General features: G+C 42.2%; 1 protein-coding gene across 1 annotated transcript in view; it reads left to right on the forward strand.

The window, feature by feature from the left end:
* Positions 1-23,791, forward strand: part of LOC132805749 (electroneutral sodium bicarbonate exchanger 1-like) — a 341,616-nt gene that overhangs the window by 241,112 nt on the left and 76,713 nt on the right. The window contains exons 12-16 of the mRNA XM_060820976.1: positions 5,123-5,256; positions 9,125-9,370; positions 16,114-16,219; positions 21,702-21,863; positions 22,304-22,417. Coding sequence (XP_060676959.1) covers positions 5,123-5,256; positions 9,125-9,370; positions 16,114-16,219; positions 21,702-21,863; positions 22,304-22,417 — 762 coding nt within the window. The remainder of the gene's footprint in view (positions 1-5,122; positions 5,257-9,124; positions 9,371-16,113; positions 16,220-21,701; positions 21,864-22,303; positions 22,418-23,791) is intronic.

A 23,791-nucleotide genomic window follows, 5' to 3' on the forward strand; every position in this document is an offset into this window, starting at 1 on the left:
AAGAGTGCACAACGATCTGGCTAGAAAAGTGAACAACTGTTAATGGAGACTGTTAGTGACTAACAAGAGATAGTCTTGTACATTGTGTGATAACAAGGCCTGGTGTGTGTGGTAGGGGGTTAGGACATGGGGGAGTTCAAGCCCTAAAATTATTGAACTCAATATTATATTGAGTCCAGAGGGCTGCAGTGTCCCCAAGCAAAAAATGAGGTTGTTCTTCCAGCTTATGCTGAGCTTACCAGAACACTGCAGCACACCTGAGACAGAGGTATTGACCAGGGAATAGGGTGGTGTGTTGAAGTGGCAGGCAACTGGAAGCTCAGTCTTTTTTGCAGGACAGAATGTAGATGTTCTGTGAAGCGGTCACCCAGGCTATGCTTTGTTTTCCAAATGTAGAGAAGATTACTTTGTGAACTGCAAATGCAGTAGATGAGATTGTGTGAAGTACAGGTTAAGTGCTGTTTCACTTGGAAGGTGTGTTTGGGTCCTTGGATGCGGAGGACGGAAGAGGTAAATGGGCAGGTTTACACCTTCAGCAGTTGCAGGGAAAGTGCCATAGTGCTTTGGGGGGTGGTGTGGGATGGGGGGCGGGGGGGGGGGGGGTTGTTCGGAGTGAAGGAAGAGTGGACCATGGTGTCCCGGAGGGAACGCTCCCTGCGGAAGGCCAACAAGGGAGGGGAGAGGAATATGTGCATCTGATGGTGACATCTTACTAGAGGTGATGGAAATGGCAACTAATGGTCCTCTGGGTGTGGATGTTGGTGGGGATGGTAGGTAAGGACAAGGAGAACCTTATCACTGTTGCGGGAGGGAGAAGAGGGGATGAGGTGGAAGTTAGGGAGATGGGTCAGACACAGTTGAGAGCTCTATCAACACAGTGGTGCTGGGGAATCCTCAATTGAGGGAAAAGGTGGACATTTCAGAGCCTCCCTTGTCAAAGTTGGCATCATCGGAACATATGTGATGGAGATGGAGGAACTGGGCGAATGGAATGGATTCTTTACAGAAAGCAGAGTGCGAGGATGGAAAGTCCAGATAACTGTGGGAGTCGGCGGACTTATGGTGGATATTAATGGCCAGTCTATCCCCAGAAATAGAAACAAAGATGTTAAGGAAGGGAAGGGAGGAGTCAGAGATAGACCAGGTGAAAGTGAGGGCGGAGTGGAAATTGGAAGCGAAATCAATAAACTTTTCCAATTCCAGACGAGGGAGAGAAGCAGCACCAATGATATCATCGATATATTGGAGAAAGAGTTATGGGTAGGACTGGAATAATGAATGTTCCACATACCCCCACAGAGAGACAGGCATAACTGGGGTCCAAGTCGGTACCCATGGCCACCCCTCTGACCTGAAGGAAATGAGAGGAATTAAAAGAGGAGGGTGGTGGTGAGTGGGGACGGTTCAGGCCTTTGTTCCATGAAGAAGCAGAGAGCCTTGAGACCACCTTGGTGGGGGATGGATGTGTAAAAGGCATTGCATGTCCATGGTAAAGAGAAGGCAGCTGGAGCCTGCAAACAGGAAATTCTGAAACTGGCATAAAGTGTCAGAGGAATCACGGATGTACATGGGCAGGGACTGAACCAAGGGAGAAAAGACTGAGTCAAATAGGAAGTGATGAGTTCTGTGGGGCAGGAGCAGGCTGAAACAATGGGTCTGACCAAGCAGTCCTATTTGTGACTTTTCAGAAGGAAGTCGAAGTGAGCTATGTGGGGCTGGGGAACTAATCAGCTTGGAGGCAGGGGGTGGAGGGGTTGGTGGGGGGGGGGTGGGGGTGAAATCACCAGATGAAATGACATTAGTAACCATTGATGATACAATGGCCTGATGTTTCATAGTGGTGTCATGGTTCAGGGGAGATCAGAGGAGGTCAGGGTTGGATCTAAGCGCACAGAGTCCAGTCAGTTCGGAGGGAGATAGGTTGGATTGGGTGAGGAGGGCAGAGAAATTGAGGCGATTAATGTTGCGTCAACAGTTCTCAGCGAACAGGTTAAATGCAGGTAGAACATAGAACATAGAAAAATACAGCGCAGTACAGGCCCTTTGGCCCTTGATATTGCGCCGACCCAAGCACCTCTAACCTACACTAGCCCACTATCCTCCATATGCCTATCCAATGCCCGTTTAAATGACCATAAAGAGGGAGAGCCCACCACTGCTACTGGCAGGGCATTCCATGAACTCACGACTCGCTGAGTAAAGAATCTACCCTTAACATCTGTCCTATACCTACCTCCCCTTAATTTAAAGCTATGCCCCCTCGTAATAGCTGACTCCATACGTGGAAAAAGGTTCTCATTGTCAACCCTATCTAAACCCCTAATCATCTTGTACACCTCTATCACGTCACCCCTAAACCTTCTTTTCTCCAATGAAAACAGCCCCAAGTGCCTCAGCCTTTCCTCATACGATCTTCCTACCATACCAGGCAACATCCTGGTAAACCTTCTCTGCACCCGTTCCAGTGCCTCCACATCCTTCCTACAGTATGGCGACCAAAACTGCACACAATACTCCAGATGCGGCCACACCAGAGTCTTATACAACTGCAACGTGACCTCAGGACACCGGAACTCAATTCCTCTACCAATAAAAGCCAGTATGCTATATGCCTTCTTCACAGCACTATTTACCTGGGTGGCAACTTTCAGAGATCTGTGTACATGGACACCAAGATCCCTCTGCTCATCCACACGACCAAGTATCCGACCATTAGCCCAGTACCCCATCTTCTTGTTACTCGTACCAAAGTAAATCACTTCACACTTACCTACATTGAACTCCATTTGCCACATCCTTCCTCACTGTCAACAACTCCACCGACTTTCGTATCATCTGCAAACTTGCTCACCCAACCCTCTAGCCCCTCCTCCAGGTCATTTATAAAAATGACAAACAGCAGTGGTCCCAAAACAAATCCTTGCGGAACACCACTAGTAACTGCACTCCAAGATGAACCTTTACCATCTACCTCTGGTAAAAGACCAGAAAGAAGGGTCCAGGTGGAGGGAGAGTGTTGGAGGTGGGTCAAGGGGTCCGTGGGACAAGGAGAGGTCTCTTGCCCAAAGAAATGGGCACAGTGGCAAAAACGACAGAAGAAGAGTTCAACATCATGTCATGCCCGAAGTTCATTAAGGTGGGGATGCAGAGGGATAAAACTGAGACCTTTGCTGAGTAGAACGTTCAGGATCATTGAACAGGTTAGGAGGAATAGTGAATCTGCAACAGGAGGTGGGTTTGGCAGAGGGGATGGAGTCAAAGGGAAAGGGATGGAAGGAAGTATCCAAAGGGCCATAGGTGTCCCTGAGTTGTTGCATCTTGTGGACCTTGATGCCTGAAAAGAAAAGAAAAAGGTTCTTGTTAGCATGTCAAATGAGCAGGAGGGTTAAGTGGAACTGTGGATTGGTGCATCTTTGAAAAGGGAGCCTCCAAAACGTCCATCTTCTTCTTCAACCGATGATTCACCGGCACCATTGTTTTCAGAACCCTCATCTCAGTCTAACCCATCTCCCGAACTTCAGCCCTCACTCCCTCTCTTCCCTCCTGCAACAGCGATAGCATTCCCCTTGTCCTCACCTACCATCCCAAGAGCATCCAGAAGATTATTAGCTGCCATTTCTACCATCTCCAGCGTGATGTCACCACCAGACATACATATTCCCCTCCCTTCCCTTGTCCACCTTCTGCAGGAATTGTTCCTCCAGGACACCCCGGTCCACTCTTCCTTCACTCCCAACATGACCCATGGTACCTTCCTCTGCAACTGCCGAAGGTGTAATACCTGCCCATTTAACTCCTCCCCCTCAGTATCGAAACATACCTTCCAGGTGAAGCAGCGCTTTACCTGCACTTCTCACAGTCTAGTCTACTGCATTCACTGCTTACAACGTGGTCTCCTCTACATTGGAGAAATGAAGCATAGACTGGGTGACCGCTTCACAGAACATCTATGTTCTGCCCTCAAACAAGACCCTGCGCTTCCAGTCGTCTGCCACTTTAACATACCACCCTGTTCCCTGACCAATATCTCTGTCTCAGGTGTGCTGCAGTGCTCCAGCAGAGTTCAGCGAAAGCTGGAAAAACAGCATCTTATTTTCTGCTTGGGGACCTTGTTTCTGCTACCATCTCTTGTGATCTTGTGCAGCAACTAGCTGACTGTCAGATATTGTTTTTTTTAAAAAATGGGTGCTTGGTTATATCCTACTTGTACAATAATCTCTTTATAACCAGTCCTCAAATCTTACTGAATAGAAAGAGGTCATTCACCCCATCAAATCTGCACAGACTTTAAAAGAGCTGTCTAATTAGTTTCTCTCACTTTCTTTCCATAGCCTTGCAAATTTCTTATTTTCAAGTACAATGGAAGTCAATTATCATGTGATTCAAATACCATAATTCACTTTTTGCATGGGTGCCTCATGGTTCCCAAAAGAGGTAAATCTGTAGTTAAATTGTCATTTTGCTAGTTAAAAATAGGAAAAAATAAAAAAGTTATCTTATTAACATAATTCACCTATATGATTACTTCACTTTTTGGACCCCAACATGTAGTTCCACTGTGCATGTTCAATCCCCTCTGGAAAAAGTTACTATTAAGTCTGCTTCCACCATCTTTCAAATCATTGCAGGTTATAACTTTCTTAAAATCTATTTTCTTCACTGCCTTCCTGTATCTTATGTCTTGCCTGTCATCTTAATTATGTTTTCTTTGGTTACTAATCCTTCTGAAAGTTTTTTCCTTATTTATTCTATCAAATCACCCTCAGAATTTTGAATGCCTCTATTAAATCTCCCTTCAACCTTCTCTGCTCCCATATACTTTAACCTCTCCACATAACTGAGTTACCAAATATTGGGTACTGCTCTAGTAAATATCCTTTGCACCATCTCCAAAGTTTTGACAACCTCCTACAGTACAATGCCCAGAACTGGATACAATGCTGTAACTGGGGCAAACTAGTGAAAAGGTAGTATAATTTTCTTGTGTATATGATGTATGCATCCAGGTATTTATAAAGCCCAGTATGTCAGTTTGGACTTACAGTATTTTTGACTTGTCCTAATTCCTTCAATGAATTTATTTGTTTCGGTCATGGTTACATATATTTTTCATCTTTTTCAGAGTGCAATTGAGTCTCTGTTTGGGGCTTCCATGACAGGAATAGCATACTCTCTCTTTGCTGGCCAACCTCTTACTATTCTGGGCAGTACAGGTCCTGTGCTGGTGTTTGAAAAGATTTTATTCAAATTCTGCAAGTAAGTTACTGTTTGGAGGCATTTATAAAGCTGCAAAGCACTGCAGGGTGCATATTACTTCAACCAGTATTCCTGAGTGAAAAAGCCTATGTAACCATTGACAAGTTCCAAGAGACCCCTTCAAATATTAGAACATCCACATGTGCCAATATCTGAAAGACCACACCAGCTACCCAAATCAAAACTGTACTCACATTGTTGAACATATTTTTGTGTAGAAACATTCAATAAAATAGCGTGCCACTAAGCCAGCTCTCAATATGGAATAGAACAGAAATTGGATGGTCTTACAAACCTCAAAATTCCAGAGCCTAAAACTTCATTTTGAAAAGCTTTGGCCCAAAGAAACAAATCCTGACATCAATAATCTGTTTAAATTAATCAAACAATTTGAACACCACATTTTTCTTCTGTACACTTCAGATTGTTTTTCAAAGTTTTGTTGTAATTTTTAGTGTTGGAAGGAAAACTTGTTAAGCCAACTACGTGCAGAAACATAATTATTAGCAGATACAACCATGCTTCAGCTCTTGTCATTTTACCTGTATATATTTGGTTTCATTATATTGTCACACTCTGTGCCTTTCCCATTAGTTCTCCACATTGTACTCATCAATACATAGGCTGAACTTTTATGATATGGAGAGCTTTCCTGTCATTGTGAAAGTGGCTCTCAAAGCTCTGCCTTTCAACATGGCAGTTAACATTTTTGCAGGGGCAAAGAGAGTATGGAGAGATTCCATATTGTATATGAGGTTCATGGCAGCAATATAAAACAGCAGCTGCCTCCAGTCATATATGCTTTTCATCAGCCAGGACTGGAAAAGATGGCATGCAGATTAGGCTTGGTCTAAACTATGCAGAGTTGCTTGAATTAATAGTGTAGCCTTTTGAAGAGGTAAGATACCTTTTTGAATATGGTTGCAGGACACTTTTGAGGGAGGTCAGGTACCCTTTGGGATTGTGAATAGTTGAAACAGATATATGTAAACAGTCCATAAACACATTTGAGCTGCAACCAGGAACTGATAACAGAGCTGTTAAGCTGTCAAGGCATTTAAAGGTTCCTACCACTTTAAAATATTTTTAAATATTTTAGTAAGTGAGAGGGCTATCATTACAGGATTAGCACTGCATGACTTAGTTTACATTATCATAGCCGGGGTCTCTTGGTTCATAGTTTGATTGATAGCTGTAAGTGATTATAGACCATTTGAGGGAGGATTATGAATTCAAATATTTGTTTTCCTAAGAGATGAAAGGAAGATAAGCATAGTGAATGGGTGTTTATCAATGAATATTTTTTCTTAAACAGTGAATTCTCAAAACATGCTTAAAAGTTTTATTTTATCTTGTCTCAGTGTGTATCCTGAGGTGTCCCCATGTTGAATACTGGGTGAGTTTGCATAAGTGTAATGGCAAAGGGTGGTGGAGTGGAGATTATGCATGAATTGGCGCTATTGGCATAGAGTATATAAAGACCCATATGGGTAGAGGGCATAAATTGGCAGAGGGGCTATAAAAGACCATAAGTTTGGGTACTAGAGCATAGGTTGGCATAAGGACTATCAAGGGCAACATTCCCTCTAAACTGTACTGATCTAAAGTTCCATGCATGGGGATCAGTGTCAGCACACCAATCACAGCAGTGACTTAAAGTTCCAGAAGTTGCTGTCACGCACAGATTTCAGAGGTCCATGCATCAGAAAGAAAATCAGAAGGAACGCTAATCGAGGGCCATGGTGGAGGGGGGGTGTACAAAAACAAATTAGCAAAGATCCATGCTTGCTGGTGGAGGGAATAGGAGCTTTAAAGTGCCATAGCAGCATGGGTTGACATGGAGATTATATGGGGGTTGTGATTTATTTTCATTCACAACTTGGACATGTTGCTGGCAAGACCAGACTTTGTTGCTTATCCCTAAATGCCTTTGAAACTGAGTGACTTGTTAAGCCATTTGAGTAGACTGCATTTGGATTTGGAGTCACATGTTAGCTAAATTCAATAAAGGTGGCAGATTTCTTTCACAATAAGGACATTAGGTGAAGCAGATGAGCTTTTGTAACAATTGATAAGAGTCTCATGAGCACTATTACTGAGAATAGCTTCAATTATAGATTTATTACCTAGCAAGTTCCACCACCTGCTGTAGCGGAGCCAACTTAAAATAGGTTCTGTCATTTTCTCCCCCACCAAGAAGAACTAACAATACACTTGAAGAGAGAAGCACAAAATCTTTTCTTACCAGAAGGACCTGATGCGAGGTTTCAGCCAATGAGCTGAAGTTTAAGGATTAGTTATAGAACATACACAGGCTTAATGAAAAAAGAAAAAAAGTTTAGGAAGTGATGCAGAATACTCAAGCTAAATGGTTACCCAAAATTTAAATCCCAGCAGAAACAGGTGAGCGAGACATATTCCAGTTTAGAATACAATTCTTATAAAGATGACCATTTAAAATACTGCTGGAAGCGCAGAGAAAAAGGTTGATCTTTCAGAAGTTAAGTAAAACTTTTAAAATGATTAAAGAATTTCAATGCAGAACAAGCCCACTGTAAAAAAGAATAAAAAAAAGTCAGAGAGAGTCAGAAACAAGAAAGAAATTCCTTTACTGAAAAAAAAGTTTAAAGAAGGAAACAGATACAGCTAATAACTTTAGATATGAAGAATTGAATTTAGAAGACTTTTTTCTGCCATGAAGATTTAAACAAAACAATGGACCAAATTTGACATAAGATAGGGAATTATGAAGAAGAAAAATTCGAAAGGGTTGCTTCAAGATTAGACAACAAACCTGAAACACAAGTTAACATTTTTATTCTAGTGGAGATATAGTCAATGATATGGGAAGAGTGTGGAATAGATGAGGTAGTATTCAAATATGATTACAAAAATGAATATCAGCAAAATAATTGGGACAAAGACTTAAGAGGTATAGTATGAGAAGTTTTGAAAGGTTTGGAATGGGAGTAACCTCACCTCATGTGATATCAGAGGTCATATGGGAAGGACTTCTTGCTTAGCCTCCGATGAAGATAGTGATGTCTTAAGTACCTTGTGTAAATCATTAACAGGCTATACTAATTACTGTTCAGAGTGCAGATGCCTCAGCATCTTTCCTAGTTAGGTCTGACTAATTATGATGGGCACCAACCTTCGGTCCAAATCTTATAAGACTACCTAGATACAAATTCACCTTAGGCCGAGGAGATGACAATCTCCGTGTTGACTAGAAGGATCCCATCTGAGCTGAGTTCCAGTTCATAGTTCTTAACATGAAATAAGGAAAATCAATAGGAGAATCCTAAGGATGACTGCTGAAGTAAGAGCCTATTTTGAGACATTAGGGTGCCTTGAATGCAAATTTCACCCTTGCCATAGAAGTATTTGATTGGGTTCCAAAGAAGAGATCACAAAGTGCTCCACTCCTCATTACTGATATTTCACCTCCAATACAAAATATCCTGAAACATTCAGTCCTAAAACAAGGAAACTGGTAAGATATATCAGTTTCTGCAAGATAGAATATGTATTAGCATTCATCATATTAGAGCAAAACCTGTTGAGCCCCACTCTGACTTGACAGATTTGCTACCCTAACATAAATGTTTGAAACTGCAGATCTAAAAACTTTGTAGGCATTTGTACTATGTTGTCTGCCCAACTTAAATGCATCTTCTCCCACTCCCCTATTCTAGCAAAGCTACCATATTTGCTTTGTATGCACTTCTTCAGCAGGAAAGATTAGCACAGCTTGAGTTAGTAAACTGACATTGATGTCTAGATGACCATTAGAATTCAGAATGTTCCTCTTATTTGACTTAATTTTGCATTTCTTTTAATTGGATTATCTCTTTCCTTTTTGTAGGGACTACAATTTATCCTACCTGTCCTTGAGAGCGAATATTGGACTTTGGACATCTTTCCTGTGTATCTTGCTTGTTGCCACTGATGCAAGCTCTCTTGTTTGTTATATAACTCGTTTCACTGAGGAAGCATTTGCTTCTCTCATCTGCATAATCTTCATCTATGAAGCCCTGGAAAAGCTGATCCATTTGGGAGAAATTTATTCTTTCAACATGCACACAAATTTGGACCAACTTACTCAGTACTTGTAAGCATTGTCATTTATATTTCTTGCCAACATTTTCCCCTCCTGCAGCATTAACAGTCCAACTCACTTGCCCCTCTACCTAGCTCTCCCTTCAAGCCACCTATCCACTCAACCCACCTATCGTCCAGTCATTCATCCACACAGATGCGCATCCATTCACTTATGTTCACTCTAAACATCTAAATTTGCCTTCTAGTAAGCAGCTAGTGCCATACAGAGAGGATGTGCCAGCTGCTTTGATTCTTTTCATTGCTCTCTGCCTGATTCCTGCACCCAGACAGTTCTTCTGAATGCTGAGTCAGAAGTTGAAGTTTTTAAGTATCCAGTTAAACGCAGAGTTTTCTGCTTGGTCAGTGTCAGAGGTTGGAGGTTTTGGGTCAGTAAGAATTTGGAGGTTGTTTCACTGTGTATGCGTCTAAAGCCATCACTTTCAGTCCTGAAAAGTGCCAGTATATCTCTGATTATTCTGGAGTGGCAAGGTATCTCAAATGTCTGAGAAACATGCGAAGTATTATGAGTGTTCATTTGCCACTAACAGCATGCTGCTATTAAGCCGAAAAGACATTCCATTTAAATGACTAATTTGTTTTTTGCAGTGGATGAACTTAACCCTGATGTAATATAGAATACTGTCATGCTCAGTCCTATTCTGGACTTGAAACTTATTTTACATTTCAAAACTGTACATATAGGATGGAAAGGATGGCTGCCCAAGATCACCTAACTTCTTTTATCGATTGGAGTCGCTCCCCCCCCCGCCCCCCGCATCTTGAGAGGACAGAGAGAAGCATCCAGACTGATGTTTCCCTGAAACCAATCAAAAAGCTGTCAATTGAATGGGTCATTCAGAAAGACACTACCTGCCTTAGAACCCATAATCTATTAGTGATAGTGACCACAATTCAGTTGTTTACTTTAGTGTTGGAAGGGGATAGGTATATACTGCAGGGCAAGAGTTATGGCTGAGGAAAAAGCAATTATGATGCAATTAGGATGCATAGAATGGGGAAGAAAATGCAGGGGATGGACACAATTGAAATGTGGAGCTTATTCAAGGAACAGCTACTGGTACTGGTCAGGCAGGGAGGAAGTTGTTGAGTGCGGGAGCTGTGGTTTACTAAGGAAGTTGAATCTCTTGTCAAGAGGAAGGAGGCGGCTTATGTTAGGATGAGAAGTGATGGCTCAGTTAGGGTGCTCGAGAGTTAAAAGTTGGCCAGGAAGGACCTAAAGAGAGACCTAAGAAGAGCCAGGAGGGGATATGAGAAGCTGTTGGCAGATAGGATCAAGAAGAACCCTAAGGCTTTCTAAAGGTATATCAGGAATAAAAGAATGACTGGAGTAAGATTAGGGCCAATCAAGGATACTGGTGGGAAGTTGTGCGTGGAATCAGAGGAAATAGTGGAAGCACTAAATCAATACTTTTCGTCAGTATTCACATTAGAAAAAGACAATGTGGTTGAGGAGAATACGGAGATACAGGATACTATACTAGATGGGATTGAGGTTCAAAACGAGGAGGTGTTGGCAATTCTGGAAAGTGTAAAAACAGGCAGGTCCCCTGGGCCAGATGGAATTTGTCCTTGGATTGTCTGGGAAGCAAGGGAGGAGATTGCTGAGCCTTTGGCTTTGATCTTTATGTCGCCATTGTCGACAGGAATAGTACCAGAAGACTGGAGGATAGCAAATGTTCAAGAAGGGGAGTAGAGACAACCCTGTTAATTATAGACCTGTGAGCCTTACTTCGGTTGTGGGTAAAGTGTTGGAGAGGGTTATAAGAGATAGGATTTAGAATCATCGAGAAAGGAATAAGTTGATAAGTTGATAGTCAACATGGTTTTGTGAAGGGTGGGTTGTGCCTCTCAAACCTTATTGAGTTCTTTGAGAAGGTGACCAAACAAGTGGATGAGGGTAAAGCAGTTGATGTGGTTTATATGGATTTCAGTAAGGTATTTGATAAGGTTCCTCATGGTAGGCTATTGCACAAAATACGGTGGCATGGGTTTGAAGTTGATTTAGCAGTTTGGATCAGAAATTGACTAGCTGAAAGACGACAGAAGGTGGAGTTGATGGGAAAGGTTCATCCTGGTGTTCAGCTACTAGTGGTGTACCACAAGGATTTGTTTTGGGACCACTGCTGTTTGACATTTTTATAAATGACCTAGATGTGGGTGTAGAAGAATGGCTTAGTAACTTTGCGGATAACACTAAGGTCGGTGGAGTTGTGGATAGTACCGGAGGTTGCAGGTAACAGAAGGACATAAATGGGCTGAGAGGTGGCAAAAGGAGTTTAATGCGGAAAAGTGTGAGGTGATTCACTTTGGAAAGAGTAACAGGAATGCAGAGTACTGGGCTGATGGTAAAATTCTTGGTAGTGTAGATGAGCAGAGGGATCTCGGTGTCCAGGTGCATAGATCCTTGGAAGTTGTCACCCAGGTTGATAGAGTTGTTAAGAAGTATGTTAGCTTTTAGTGGTGGAGGGATTGAGTTTTGGAACCATAAGGTCATGCTACAGCTGTACAAAACTCTGGTGTGACCGCACTTGGAGTACTGCATACAGTTGTGGTCATCGCATTATAGGAAGGATGTGGAAGCTTTGGAAAGTGTTCAGAGGAAATTTATTTGGATGTTGCCTGGTATGGAAGGAAGGTCTTCTAAGGAAAGGCTGAGGGAACTGAGGCTGTTTTCATCAGAGAGAAGAAGCTGGAGAGGTGACTTAATTGCGACATATAAGATAATCAGACGGCTAGATTGGGTGGACAGTGAGAGCCTTTTTCCGAGGATGGTGATGGCTAGCATGAGGGGGCATAGCTTTAAATTGAGGGGTGATAGATATAGGACAGATGTCAGAGGTAGGTTCTTTACTCAGGGAGTAGTAGGGGTGTGGAACGCACTGCCTGCAACAGTCGTAGACTCGCCAACTTTAAGGGCATTTAAATAATTATTGGATAGACATATGGACGAGAATGGAATAGTTTAGGTGAGATGGGCTTCAGATTGGTTTCACAGGGCAGCACAACATCGAGGGCTGAGGGTCCTGTACTGCACTGTAATGTTCTGTGTTCTATGGGATATGTAATTTACTCAAGTACTACTCAAAATTTCAGTCATTTTCTGAAAAAGAAAGAAATCACATGAGTGAGTCATGATGCTGTCTACTTTTAAAATTAGCTGGAAGATGTTTGCAGACAGTTCCACCTGAAAAGCCATCAATGTAGCTGCAAGTATTTTCCAGCAGCCCTGGTAATTAGTAGCAATACCCAGTAAGCAGAGATGCACATAGAATTGAGGACTCCTCTAACTTGTTTCGGTTAAAATTACTCTGAGAACCAATCTCCAAAAGGTCAATTACAAGAAACTTGCTTCACAAGACCTTCATTTTGACTTAAGAGCAGTAAAACTATCCAAGAAGCTATAGTTCTGTTAGACAGGAAACTCACACTTAATGCGATGTGTGTTTGCTATTTAAATCCCGGGCAAGTGTGTGAGAATAAAAACCCGGTTCATTTTTAAACTCAAAGCTCACTATTGGAATTATTTCATAGGGTACGCACACACACACACCTCTTCCTGACAAAACATAGGCAGTTCTACCCAGAAGCCATCAATATGGCTGCAAGTATTTTCCAGCAGCCCTAGTAATTGGTGGCAATACCCAGTAAGCAGAGATGCAGACTGGATCACAAAACATAGGCAGTAATGGAGCACATACATTCAGTCCATGACAGACTTGTAGGCTGTAATAAATTCATTATAAATGAGCCAACTCTGACTTTAAGAGAAAGTTGGAAGTAGCAGGGAAAAGTGAGATAGCCAAAGGTTTGAATCAAAAACAAAAAAAGATTACAGCAGTAATCTTTGTGGCTTTTAACCAAAGAAGGTACAATATAAAAGCATTTGTGCAACATGAACAATTAATTGACTAAAATTAGCATAGCATTAACATAGAACAGCTGAAGGCTATAACTAAGCAGGTAGAACTAAATGTACACAATAAAGCACAGAAGCCCTCAAGATACTAAAAAAAAAGCTAGCTGAGCATCTTGGCCTCACCATGAATTTGATTTTGTGGAGCATACAAAATCTGAAACCGATGAAGTAACTCAAATTTGCCTGGCAGCATAGAGTCTCGAGTTTCAGGCAAAAGAACAAGAGAGGAAAGGGGAGATCAAAGAGAAAGAGAATTCCAGGAGAGAAAGGGAGTGGAGGAACATACTTTCCAACTTGAGGAAGAATTACAGGCAGAGAAGGGAACTGAGACAGATTGGGGCAGCTTGACTTGACTTTACCCAGTGGTAATTTAAATCACCTTAGCCCAAAAAGAACTTTAAATTTCCTAACATTTTCCTGATTCGTCCCCAAGTTTGAAGCGGATGTGGAAATCTTCTTCACGGCCTTTGCGAAACTGTCTAGTCAGTTAAAATGACCAGCAGAACCTTGGACACTTCAGATACATGCTCTGCGAGTAGGAAATGCACATGAGATTTATATTATGTTACCTGCCGAGAGTTCTGCTAGTTAGGAACAGATGAAGGCTGCGATCCTAAGTGTCTATGAACTTGTGTTGCCAACAATTCTGAAACAAATCCCACTCAGACACTCCTCAAATTCAAGAGAACTAAATAGTGAGCATTTGACAGGTGGGTGCACACCCTTAAAATGACTGCATCCATGAATGAAGGGTTAAGAGCATTAGTACAAATAGGGGTGTTCAAAAACCGCCTTTATGTACAACCTTAAAATTCACATAGACAAACTCCAAGATGTTGATAGTGGAGGATATACCAACGGTAATGTCAAGGGGCACGGATTAGATTCTCTCTTGTTGGAGATGGTCGTTACCTGACATTTATGTGCCACAAATGTTACTTGCCACTTTTCAACCCAAGCTGAATATTTGTCCAAGTCATGCTGAATTTGGAAATAGACAGCTTCAGTATCTGAGGAGGAGTGAATGGTGCTGAACATTATTCACTGATGGTTGCACATCCCCACTCCTGACCTTATGGAGGAAGGTTTAAGTGTTCCCTAAGTAAAAAATTCACTTGTAAAATAAGTTGGTCATTGGTGTCGTAATGGTCAGGATTTTCTGAGCTTACCCATGGAAAGAGCAGATCCATTGTAGGGATTCCTGATGAAGGGCTCCAGCCAGAAATGTCGATTTTCCTGTTCCTCGGGTGCTGCCTGACCTGCTGTGCTTTTCCAGCAACACACACTCAACTCTGATCTCCAGCATCTGCAGACCTCACTGTCTCCTCATTGTAGGGAATGCTCAGTTACAAGGAGCTGAGAAAGTCTATAACATCTTACAGAGCGATAGTGTTATTCAGGATCAGAGAGAAAAAAATAAAAGCCAAAGGACTTTACAGCAGTCAAGAGAACCTATATAGAGGTGAAAAGAAAATAGAACCTGTAAAAGCTAAACGAGTATAATCAAGCTAATACAATTTAAAGAGGCCAGGCCAAACGAAGGTACTCAGAATTTATGATGAATTAAGAGCTAAGTCAGAAATCTGGTTAATAGACAGCTACTGTTTTCAGGATTCAAAAGTTCTCAAACCAGCAGACAAAGAGTGACAAAGATGTCTCACCTAGTTGGGTGCCATAATGCAGTGCAGCAGAAGCTGACTACCAGTTGTGTGCCAAAAGACATGGCGCAGATTGGAGAAAAACTCATCCCAAAGGAAACAGAATGAGGATGGAGTAATAGTTCTGGAGCATAACCTGATAGAGGAGCAGCACTCCAAAAGCTTGTTACTTCAAATAAACATGTTGGACTATAACCTGGTGTCATGTGACTTCTGAACTTGAATCCCAAGGAGTGTTGACCCACAAGACAGAATATGTAATCAACATAACCACCACTCCCTTAGTTAGAAAAGGGCTTTTAAATTGTAAGAAGGCAAACAATGAGGGAGACTTGTTATCTACTTCTAAAATGAACTGAAGCCATTTACAGACAGCTCACCAGACATCTGTTGAAGTAGCTACAAGGCATTAAAGTGAGTGAGGTAGTTAACAGTAAGACCTTGGAAGTGGGAAATGCCAGTTAAGAAGGACTCTCACCCTGAACCTGGTCCAATCAAATTTCATCTGAGAACCAACCTCCTGAGAAATTCAACTGCAAGAAACCTCGGCCTGGAGAGAATCCATTGCTTTACAAGATCCTTGCTTCAACTTCAAAGCACTGAAACTACACGTTGGCATGAGAGAGATTGGAGATTGTAAATCAGAGCCTGAGTAAAACATGAATTGTAAAAGTGTGCTATCTTTATGTATGTGCAGGAGAACAAATGCGTGAGACGTTGCATTGTAAATCCGGGTGTGAGGGAATAAATAACTTTGTTTTTAAACTCTAAAAAGCTTGCTCCAGGACTTATTTAATCAGGATACACTCAGACGGACTGAAAACATGCATCAATTTCAGAACAAAACATGCTGATCATGGGCGATAAGGTAATACACATTATATCTGACAATGTTCTTTTTGCCATTCTGTCTGAGCAGTTTGTGCAAAAATGAGGAAGAGAGTCACAGTCAAAGGGACGTAATTAAGGAAAATAATTTACAACTATTTGAAGTATGTAGATCAACTACATTTGTTTAAAATAACAAAAGCACTTATCAGGTAAAATGCATTTTAATTACTTCTGTGGTAATACATTAGAAAATATTGGTTCAAAATGAACATGCTCATCTAATTTCAATATAAATTGAACTTAATTTTCTGTTTCTATTCCCCTTAGCTGTATATGTACAGAGCCTCGTAATCCTGACAACAGAACTCTAGCGTACTGGGAAAAGCACAATATTACAAAATCATCAGTTCCTTGGGCAAATCTAACTGTCAGTGTAAGTATTTTTAAAAATTGATTTTTCAATTAGTTATTTATTTGGGAAATGAATCTGACTCAGAATTACGGCTAATAGAGGGTTGTGGACAGTCTATTAATTAGGCCAACTGCAGTGGAAAAATAATAAACTTCTTATAAGAAGCACAAGGGTCCAGATTCATATTGTCAAATAGGTTTTCACACTGGGCATTGCTGTAATATTGAAAACAACAAATGCTGGAGATCACAGCAGGTCAGACAGCATCCATGAAGAGAGAGCAGCTAACATTTTGAGCCTAGATGACTTCATCTGCATCTGCAGTAATTTGCTCCTACATTGCTGTAATATTATTAGCAGATGATTAATTAGAGGAAATACTCGCTTTGCATTTGTGTTGGTAATGAAGTCTCCAGAGGACTGTGTTCATACGCTACATGTTCTGATATCTGTGCAAGCAATATTAACAGGAAGGAAATGTATTCTTTTGAAGCATTTTAATGAAATCTGAGTAGTAGCGAGTTTGGATAATGTAAAAATATTTGTAAAAACTAATTAAACTAAAATATGCAAATTGTACAGAATACTACGATGAATAATTGTGCAAAGTGTTTTGTTGAGTTGAATTTGTAAATGAAATCAGAAAACATAACTTTACTTCTTCATTCAGCATCCTCCATACATTGCTGCAATAACTTTGGGGAAGTTATGAGCTGAATAAGCCTCAAGATCTCTGCCATTGCAACCATTTTTTTTCCTTTGCTTCATGTGTACTAAGTTTGGAACAGAGATGTTATTGCACACCTCTGGAGCAGATGAAACTTGAACCCAGGCCTCCTGGGTCAGAGGTCAGGACACTGCGACCGTACCACAAGAGTCCTCTTGCAGCCTTTCTATAGGAACCAGTTAGATTAGACAGACAGGGTGTCAAGTGTGAACTAATCCAACCTGACCAGGTTATTGTGCTTTCTTATCAGGTTTCCCAGGAGACTAAAATGTTGATACAGATTGGCACTGAACAAGAACCCTTCAGAAAATATACCAGGCTGTCCTTTTCAGAGCAAACATACAAGAAAAAGAGAAAAAGAAAAGTTTTGTTTTTTTAAGATTGTATGGTAATTACCTGGGTTAGCTTGGACTTGCTACTCTTGAACTGGGTATTAGGTTGACCACGTCTTCAAGTACTCTGGCCTGCAATAAAACCCACAATTATACATTCTCCGGTCTCTTATTTCTTTCTACTTTACTTCAGGATTCCATTAGGTCCTAGCATTTTGTTGTGCTTTAGCTCAATTCATTTATCTTTTGATTTCCTTTCATATTTATTTTATCTCACTTCTTTAATCAATTCAGGATTTCTCTTTTGAAATATCAATCGCTCTTGCAAATAATGAAGCAAAATGTATTTTGTGTATCCTCACCAATTTTAACTTTTGTTCGATTGATTCTCACTGTTTTGTTTATTCCGGGTTTCCACCTGTTGGTATTTCATGCACGTTATATTGAAATTTACAGTTTAATTTATTCATTACAAGTTTATGTACCATTGTTCAAATCTTTTGAAGATTTAATTTCATTTCCTCCCTGAAAAATCTTTGTTTCATAATGATTTTGGCTTATAGTTAGGATACTTTAATGTAGATTAATTATATTTGATTTGCCATTCCGCCACCACCGACATCACTCACCAGAACACTGCCAACGATATTGCGAACGTCACGTGTTACGTAACTTCCTCCCCCGTGGATGCCACTGAAGGCACCGCTTCTGCCCCTGACCCCTATGGTGAGAGTCACTTCCATTGGTGACATCACCCATGATCCTAGAACCACACCCACTCCAGATACAGTCTCTGCCCCCACTCCCAGATCCAGCCCCACCCCAGTCCATCTTCCGCAGCTACACCGGCACCATTTCCCACCTTTTCCTCCGCTACATCAATAACTGTATTGGCACCACCTCGTGCTCCCATGAGGAGGTTGAACAGTTCATCAACTTCACAACCACCTTCCACCCTGGCCTCAGGTTCACCTGAACCATCTGTGACATCTCCCTCCCCTTCCTGGACCTCTTCATCTCCAGTTCTGGTGACCGACTCAACACGGATATTACTACAAACCCACCGACTCCCACAGGTACCTGGACAACACCTCCTCCCACCCTGCCCCCTGCAAAAACACTCTCTTATTCCCAATTCCTCTGCCTCCATTACATCTGCTCCCAGGAGGGCCGATTCCACCATAGAACATTCCTTCTATGTTCTTCTTCTTCAAAGACAGCAATTTCCCCTCCCACATGGTCGCCAATGCCCTCCCGTATAACTCCTCCACTCCCTGCACCTCTGCCCTTGAACCCCACCTCTCCAATTGCAACAAGAACAGAACCCTCCGATCCTCACCTTCCACCCCACCAGCCTCTGGATACAATGCATCATTCTCCACCATTTCTGTCACCTACAAAACAGACCCAACCACCAGAGATATATTTCCTTACCTGCATTTCAGAGAGACCATTCCCTCCGTGACTCCCTTGTTAGGTCCACGACCCCCACCAACCCACCCTCCACTCTGGCACCTTCCCCTGCCATCGCAAGAAATGCAAAACCTCCAACCACACCTCCTCCCTCACCTCCATCCAAGGCCCCAAAGGATCCTTCCACATCCAGAGATTTACCTGCACTTCCACACATGTCATCTACTGCGTCTGTAGCTCTCGATGTGGTCTCCTCTACATAGGGGATACAGGACACCAACTTGCGGAATGTTTCAGAGAATATCTGAGACACACACTAGCAAACCCACCACTCTGTGGCCAAACATTTGAACTCCCCCCACCCCCATTCCGCCAAGGACATGCAAGTCTTGGGCATTCTCCACCGTCAAACTCTAGCCACCCGACACCTGAAGGAAGAACGCCTCATCTTCTGCCTTGGGACCCCCCAACCCCTTTCCTCAATTCCCCTCCCCCCACCTTATCCCAGATTCAATCTTCCAACTAAGCACCGCCTTCTTCAACTGTCCTACCTGTCCATCTTCCTTCCCATCTATCCACTCCACCCTCCTCTCCAACCTATCACCTTTACCTCCCACCTTCATCCACCTGCCTTCCCAGCTACCTTCCCCCCCCAGCCCCATCCCCCCTCCCATTTATCTCTCAGCCCCCTTAGCCTCCCCCCCCCCCACTCACTCTTGATGAAAAGCTTACGCTTAAAACGTCGCTTTTCCTGTTCCTTGGATGCTGTTCTTTTCCAGCACCACACACTGCCATTCTGACATGCCTCAGGATTTGTGTGGGACTTTTACTTGAAGCCCCTTTCTAGTATGGGTTAGGTTCTCACCCAATATATTGTCTCCCAACATTCAAGCCAAACTAACATCTGTGTAACATAAACAAAAGTTGCTGGAAAATCTCAGCAGGTCTGGCAGCATTATGCAAAGAGATCAGAGTTAACATTTCACATCCAAAGACCCTTCTTCAGAACTGGTGGTACCAAGGAAAAGAATACTTTTTTATTTGCAGAAGATAGGGTGGGGTAGCAGGGACAGTAAACGATAGGTGATGATTGAGCCAAAAGAGATGGAAAACAGTTGGACAGACAAAGGAGCAGTTAAGGGTCAGTTTGGGGCATTGAATAGCTGCTGACAGGACTACTTAGCTGACATTGGGTAATGTGTGGTAGCAGCCCATGTGATGACAAGGCCTAGTGTGTGGGGGTGGCAGAAAGCAGGAGGAAAGCGCTCAAACCTTAGAATTGTTGAACTTAATATTTAGTCCAGAAGGCTGTAGGTTCCCAAGCAGAGAACGAGGCACTATTCTTCCAGATTGTGCTGAGTTTCAGTGGAGCACTCAGCAAGCCTGATACAGAGATGTTGGCCAGGAAACATGGTGTGTTGAAATGGTAGGCAACTGAAAGCTCAGGGTCATTTTTGCAGACAGACATAAGTGTGGGCTTTGTTTCCCCAATGTAGAGGAGACCACGTAGTCAGTGACAAATGCAGTAGACTAGATTGAGTGAAGTACAGGTAAAGTGCTGTTTCACCTGGAAAGTGTGTTTGGGACCTTGGTTAGTGAGGAGGGAATAAGTAAATGGGCAGGTGTTACACCTTTTGCAATTAAAGGGGAAGGTACTGTGGGGGATGAAGGGAGAGTGGATCAGGTTGTCCGAGAGGGAACAACTCCTGCAGAAGGCTGACAAGGGAGGGGTGGGGAATGTGTGTCTGGTGGTGGCCTCCTGTTGGAGGTAGCAGAAATTGCAGCTACTGATCCTCAATGTGGATCTTGGTGGGATGGTAAGTGAGGACAAGGGGTTTCTATTGCTGTTGTGGGAGGAAAGAGGGAGTGAGGGCCGAAGTGTGGGAGATGGGTCAGACCAGGCTGAGGGACTTGTCAATTACAGTGCTGAGGAACCCATGGTTGCGGAAGAAGGTGGACATTTCAGAGACCCCCTTATCAAAGTTGGCATCATCAGAAAAGATGCGCTGGAGATGGAGGAACTGGGAGAATGGAATAGCGTCTTTACAGGAAGCAGGGTGTGAGGCTGCACAGTCACGGTAACTGTGGGAGTTTGTGGCCAGCCTATCCCCAGAAATAGAAACAGTGATGTTGAGGAAGGGAAGGAAGGAGTCAGAGATCATGGCTGTTTGCTAAGCTCAAGTTATCATATTTCTTGAATAGAACAGCTTATGCAGGCTCAATATTTTTCCCCCTACAGTGTAAGAATCAAAGACAATCTAGTTAGCAAGCAGTAGACCAGACAAATCAATGTTTGAGATTATACTAAATCCTGTGGGCCAGAAATCCAGGGCACATTACATATAATGTTTTATTCTGTGGCTGTTTTCTTTGCATCTCTGAATGAAATGCCAAATGAATAAGCTTTGAAATTACTTTATGAAGTAATCCAAATATATTTGGAATATGTACATTTAAGACGGAGATGAGAAGGAATTTCTTTTCTGAGGATAATGAATCTGTGAAATTCTTTACCTGAGAGGGCTGTAGAGGCTGGGTCATTAAATATGTTTAAGAGTGAGATGGACAGATTATTAATCAGTGAAGGAATCAAGGCATGTGGGGAAAAGGCAGGAATGTGGAGTTGAGATCATCAGATCAGCTGTAATCTCATTGAATGGCAGAGGGGACTTGATGGGCTGAATGGCCAACTTCTGCTCATAGCTTATCTAGAACATCAATATTTTTATATTTTTAAATGAGTTAAACTCAATTGCTTGTCAGCATCATATCTGGCTGGTTGAGCAGCGAGATGGGTAACAATTGTGCAGGTTTACCTCTGACAGTGGTCTGAGCATATGACAAAATGTCTTAAAGGATGGCTGTCCCAATTTGGTCCTTTTTCCCGTTGCATGGTGACATAATAGAGATTGATTGAATGGTATACACAGAGGATACTATCCACTGAAGAAGCCTATTACCATAGCTCTCCAGAAAGCTAGTACAATGCAATTTTTAAAAATATGATCTGTTTGCTGCTTTTCACATCCAGGACTGTAGGACATTTCAAGGTGAATTTGTTGGTCCTTCATGTGGTCACCATGGGCCGTACACCCCAGATGTCCTCTTCTGGTCTGTTATACTTTTCTTTTCTACATTTGCCCTGTCAGGATTCCTCAAACAATTTAAAACAAGTCACTATTTTCCAACAAAGGTATGTACAATCTGTTTCTCCAGCTTTGTTCTTTGAAAAAAATGTTTTCCTAATATTTTGCAGGTTTGCATTTGTAGGAAATACAGCTTTAAACTTTGATCTAGTTTTCCAGCTTTAATGTTCAGCTGTATGAGGGTATGTAGCAATCTGCTCCTGCTGGTGCTGCTGACATGTATCAGAAGGTTTTGTTCAATATAGATGATCCCTATCTGGGGAGTTGAACCTATTAGTATAAAATATTTGTTCTTTTGGATCCAGTTTCATTTTGGCAAAGGTATTCTGTAGCCTACATTTACTCTTCAACCCTCTGCATCCTTCCTTTGTACATTCTTCCTTTCACAAAAAGCTAGGAATGATAGTTGGTGTCCTCAGTGAATGAGCACATCACACTTTTGCATTTATTTTTCTAACAGGCACTGTTCCATTAATTTTCCTGGCAGGTACGATCAATGATAAGTGATTTTGCAGTTTTCCTGACTATCTTGTCCATGGTTCTTATTGACTATGCCCTGGGAATTCCATCACCTAAGCTTCAAGTTCCTAGTGTCTTTAAGGTAGGATTGTAGTTGGATTTTATATATTGTTACATATTATTTAAAAATAGCAGCACAATCTTAGAGGTGTTAAATACAATGAGGCATGAACTGGTGCTCAGAGAGAAGGAGAACAGTTTAGATTATGCTTCTTCTCTCAACGTGGTGATTATTTAATTGCTTAAAAGTTTCTGAGAGGGGGAACTGGAGATAGTTGTTGCATGTACGTTCACTGAGCTGGGAAGTTGATTTGCAGACGTTTCATCCCATGTCTAGATGACATAGTCAGTGCTGTGGAGCCTCCTGTGAATTTGCTGTACTATGTCTTCTGAAATTTATTTGGTTTCTTTTCTGCTGCTTCCAGTTGCTTGTTTCAGAAACCGGCGTAGTGGGTCCAGGTCAATGTGTTTATTGATGGAATCAAATTTGTGCTCCTTGTCATCGGTGTGCATAGCTGCTAAGGATAGTTGGTCATGGCGTTCAGTGGTTAGTTGGTGTTCATGAATGTGGATCGGTAGTTGTCTGCCTGTTTGTCCTATATAATGTTTTGTGCATCTCTGCATGGAATCTTGTACACCACATTTGTCCTGCACATGATGGGGAAGAGGGTCTTCTGTTCTAGTGAGTTGTTGTCTGAGCAGTGGCTGTCAATTTATGGGCTGTCATGAATCCAAATGGATGGAGAAGTTTGGCTGTCAGTTCTGAGATATCTTTTATATAAGGGAGCATGGTTGGTGTGTTGGATCGTGGCATGTTCTCGTCACGTTGTTTGCCAAGCATCTGTGGCTGAAGTTGAAGGGATATCGCTCTTGGCAAAGACTTTATAAAGGTGTTCTTCTTTCTCTCTTCACAGGTCAGGAGTGCTGCAGTGTGTTGTAGCCCTTTTGAGCAGGGTCCTAATGCAGCTTCTCTTGTGTGTGTTTGGTTGGTTGCTGTTATAATTCAGGATCTGGTCCATGTGTGTGGCCCTTCTGTACACTATTCCATGTTCTTTCTACCATCACATCTAGGAATGCAGTTGGTTGTTAACTTCCTCCTCATAAATTTGACCCATGAGCATGACGTTGATAATCAAGAGCACACCAGATTTCAATTCTTTTAATAATTTCAAAGAAGTGTTATCCACATATCTCATTCAGAATTTGGGTTGGATTTGTGGGAGGGCTGTTTGTTCTAGTCTTTGCATCACTGCTCCTGCTATGATCCCAGAGATGGGTGAGCCTATAGGTGTCCCATTGATCTGTTCATATATCTGGCCGTCCCTAGTACATACACACACACACACACACACAACAGCCAGAGAATTTCTAGAAGGCTGGCACTCATCCACAGACTCCATCAATAATCATGTTGACCTAGACCCAACATACCGACCACGGCAACAAACAACTGGAA

This window comes from Hemiscyllium ocellatum, chromosome X (assembly GCF_020745735.1).
Source record: "Hemiscyllium ocellatum isolate sHemOce1 chromosome X, sHemOce1.pat.X.cur, whole genome shotgun sequence".
NCBI classification, from domain to species: Eukaryota; Metazoa; Chordata; class Chondrichthyes; order Orectolobiformes; family Hemiscylliidae; genus Hemiscyllium; species Hemiscyllium ocellatum.